Source organism: Odontomachus brunneus, unplaced genomic scaffold, assembly GCF_010583005.1.
Source record: "Odontomachus brunneus isolate Ranch 3 - 2012 unplaced genomic scaffold, Obru_v1 Obru_scaffold_238, whole genome shotgun sequence".
NCBI lineage: Eukaryota > Metazoa > Arthropoda > Insecta > Hymenoptera > Formicidae > Odontomachus > Odontomachus brunneus.
In genome coordinates, this window is record NW_022639688.1 from 131,420 (window position 1) to 135,545 (window position 4,126).

Here is a 4,126-nt window from a genome sequence, read left to right on the forward strand (position 1 = left end):
AATGTCATTCAGTAGAAATGACAGAACTAATTCACCTTATACTACTAGAGTGGGAAGGGTAGTGAACAAACCAAAGAAATTTGATGATTATATATAAATTAGCTATTAAGAGGTTTATATAAGATAGTACAAATTAAAGTGCGAATAGTCATTTTGGTTAGATCAAAACAGAAATGCGTAGACATTAGTTGATATAAGTAGAGTGTAAGGATTAGAAGAGTAAGAATGAATGTTTAATTTGTTAAGCGGCATGAACTTCATTCTTCGAGTCAATTGAGTTTAAATAAAGAAGGTAACGCCTGAAAGGGAGAGATGTTGTGAGTTAGAGTTAAGTAATGTATCGAGCGTGAGCGACATCTAACAGTATGCGGTGAGACCACGAAATAACAATAATAAGAATAACGAGTGTGTGTATTAGAAAAAGGGCTAGACGAGAGCAGTCTGTATTAATCAGTTACTCAATAAAACCAGTACGCAGTTCTTAATTAAACATTCCACTTCATCATTAAGCCTACCACAAAACAATATTATTACAAATATTTATTTTTTTGTTTATTATAAATATTGTATAAAATATTTAGTCTATATTTTAATAATATTTTAAATAAAGATTTTGATACTTTTTTCTTTATCTACATAAATATTTCTAAAATATTTATATAATATTTTTAAAAAATAATTCGAAATAAATATTTATGAATCTTTATCATAAATATTGTGTGCTGTTTGGGATTAGATGCTGCCAGCGTTGGGAAGTAACTTGTTACTTGTAACGAAGTTACAGTTACAGTTACATTTTTTCGGTAACTGTAACTTAGTTACTTTTTTCCCACTGTAACTATAACTTAACTTAGTTACTTATTTTTAGTAACTTATAAATTTTTTAACAGTTACTTTAATAGTTACTTGGGAAACGTAAAATAAAATTAAAATTATATAGTAATCGTACATTAATTTAATAAATTTATCAACGTATTTATGTGCATAAATTCTTTTACCTCTACAAGTCTCTACAAGACTATTATTAAATTTTTATTATGTTAAGTACAGATTTGAAATTTGTTAAGTGGTTAGATTAATTAATGTGATAGATATTAATTATAAAATTCAATTCTTACATATTAGTAAATCTTAAAATGATTAAGATTTTTGAATTTACAATAATAATTTACAATCATTTCAAGAAAGTACTTCAAAGTAACGACTCGTTACTTCTTGAGTAACTGTAACTGTAACGAGTTACTTTCCATGGCCAGTAACTTGTAACTAGTTACATTTTCAGCAAGGGAAACTGTAACTGTAATTAGTTACTTTTAAAAAGTAACTTCCCAACCCTGGATGCTGCACCATCAAAAGTAAGCGATACAACATTAATTCTAGTAGAATTTAACTTTTTTAAACATTTAGTCACAATATTTGTTCTTTCTTTGTCGCTTATTTTATAGATAAAATGATAAGTTACTGGAATTTTCCAATGGTCATTTATACAAACGACTAGAATTACCATTGCTTGTGTAGCTCTATCTGATAAATCAGATTTCACTATGTGAATACTATTTATAACGCTGCTTATCGTATAGCGTCGCGAGAAGTTTTTCCTGACGCTTACCGGGTGGCTTATCGCACATAGGACAAAACGGTAGGTCAGTGTGCACATCGTGCAAATTTTGCGGATACTCCAAGTCGACCTCGAGAATGTATCCTGTGGGCGAATCGTCAGCGACTGAGAATACGTCAAAGTTTGACACGTTGTCGATCCATCGAAACTCGGCGTAAGGCAATGGTTGACACATTGCCCATTCATACAAATTGTTTACGTCAAAGTATATTAGATGGAAATGCAGTATTGAATGTAATAAGAAGTATGGAGTATGGAGCACTCAAGCTTACAATTGAAGAATATTTTATTGAATAATTTTACAATCAGTTAGTCGTTTCGCTCGAGATTAGTATAAAAAAGTTTAATAAATTGATTAAGATTATAACCGCGGCACATATAATAAAGAAAAATACAAGAATAGTGTCCACAAGTTTGCGCTGAATACCCCTGTAGCTGGGTAGTGTTCCATCGCTGGATGATTGAATTTCTTCTAAGTCGAAGAAGGAATCTGGTGTCGATCGGGGGTAGTCCGTAGCTGTCGAAGTATGTCCCCGTTCCAAATTTATTGACGTAGAAGGCGATCCAGTGCTGTCCTGGACGATCATGATTGTCGGTATTAGCGACTATCGCCGTCAACCTCGTCCACACCTTCGGTACTCGGTCGGCTGGGTAGACCCCTGAGTGTCTAACATCGAGTTGTTGAATCGCTTATAGAATTTCGAGCGAATTCATTTTGACAGAATAGAGGTGTATGTAAAGTATTTACCTTGGGTATGATCACCGTTATTTCGTCGTTCGTTCTATCTTCCGTTGTTTTCGCTCCTTCGACGGTTCCCTTTGCGGCTTCCTCCGGCTTTGTTGTTGTTTAGGGCGGGCAGAAATTATAGCAAAAATCCGCACTATGGTCGGACGACTCCTCGCTCACTTCACTGATGCTGCTGAGCCTGTCCACCCCCTCCTCCTCCTTCTTCTTCTTCATAACTTGCTCCCACTTCTTCAGCTCTCCGTTTTTCTCCTCGTACCGCTCTAGCGCGTTGAACCACTCTTTTAATTTAGCGGCGTTGTTTAACGCGCAATGAAAATCAGAGCCCCACATTGTCACATGATAGCCGTGATATATGCACCTTATATCGCGCTCGCTCGATGGCAAACATTTGAAGGAGGGAGAGATTTCCTCGAGATTATCCCTAGTAAATTACGCAAATAATCCGTTTTCTCTTTGCCTCTGGTGTAAATACGTCGGGCGTTTCTGGATATTTCGCGCAAGTGCTGGAACAAATATTCCGAATCGGTTTCTCCGTCCCACCACTCGATCCCATGATAATTTCTTGTGAGCCAGTAATTTTGCCGTCTTGTCTTCTCCTTCAATGTGCCAAACGGATATTGCGGTCGTAAAATCCAGTGCCCTATATATGCTGCGTGAACTGCGACAACGGCGACTTCTTTAGCCGTAAAGTTATCATCGTTATCCCGAAAAGCCTGCACGTCGATGACTAATTCCATATTCACCTACGTTCCAACATTCGCCGAGATCATTCACTTCGCACGAGTTGCCGCGTAAAGGTCTCGAGGAGAAATGTCTAATCTAGCCTCGGGTAGAGCTATTTTTTCAAAGATTCGCAGACGTTGTCACATATAGCGTTTTTGTTACATATTGTTATCTCAGCTTCTCGTTCTGCGTCATAGATGAAGAATAAGAGGGGGAAACTGCAATGTCGCGTATTTTGCATCATTGTAAGAACAAAGGTATGCGATAGTGGGGGATTGTCTATATTAGAAAAACGGCTCTTACATGACCATTGCATCATTTGTTCTGTGACACAAGGATCGAACAGACAAGTTAGACTGTTAAGAAGATGTATACTAACGGTGCTGCAGTCAAACGTCTAACGTCAAACGAAACGTCAAACGAATGAATTATTACATTCCTATCCAAAAGGACCATGCAGAGACTGCTAATGCAAGGTAGGTTTTGCCTTTCATCATTTTTTCTTTCCTTCAATTAACTGTTTTTTTGTACATTATACATATAATTTTTATTCTTTTATAGCGCTTCTTCCTCCAATCCATCTTTACGGTCTCACCATATAACTCGTATCTTGGGAAGGAGATATGACCTAACATCCACATTCTATAAATATCTAGAAATTGGAATCAGTGTAGGACCTGTGTCTTGCGTGGAAATTATTCTTGGTGACAATCGCGGCAATCACATGATATTACCACATCAAATCTGGAAGGAGATTATGCACAAACGCACAGACTTCGATCGACTCCTGCAACAGGCTGAAACTTCGCCGTTTTGGATTCGCGACTTGTCAATCAAAAGTGATAAAATACAGAATGCTAAAGTTCAGAAACTCACCCTATTCGGCAATATTTTATATGTTAAACGAAAAACATTGGATAGGTTATTTGTTTATGAACAATGTATTGACCATATGTATGGATGGCTTTGTGAGAATACACATCTTGTTGACACAAAGTTTAAAAAGTTTGTAAAGATTTTACAACAGAATAACATCA

The 4,126-nt window shown here is 36.3% G+C and overlaps 1 protein-coding gene across 1 annotated transcript in view; it reads left to right on the plus strand.

The window, feature by feature from the left end:
* Positions 1–3,511: 3,511 nt before the first annotated feature.
* LOC116852597 (protein PFC0760c-like) overlaps positions 3,512–4,126 on the plus strand; it is a 9,844-nt gene continuing 9,229 nt past the window's right edge. Inside the window, exons 1-2 of the mRNA XM_032833109.1 lie at positions 3,512–3,565; positions 3,651–3,973. Of these exons, the coding sequence (XP_032689000.1) occupies positions 3,513–3,565; positions 3,651–3,973 (376 nt within the window). The 5' untranslated portion in view covers position 3,512. The remainder of the gene's footprint in view (positions 3,566–3,650; positions 3,974–4,126) is intronic.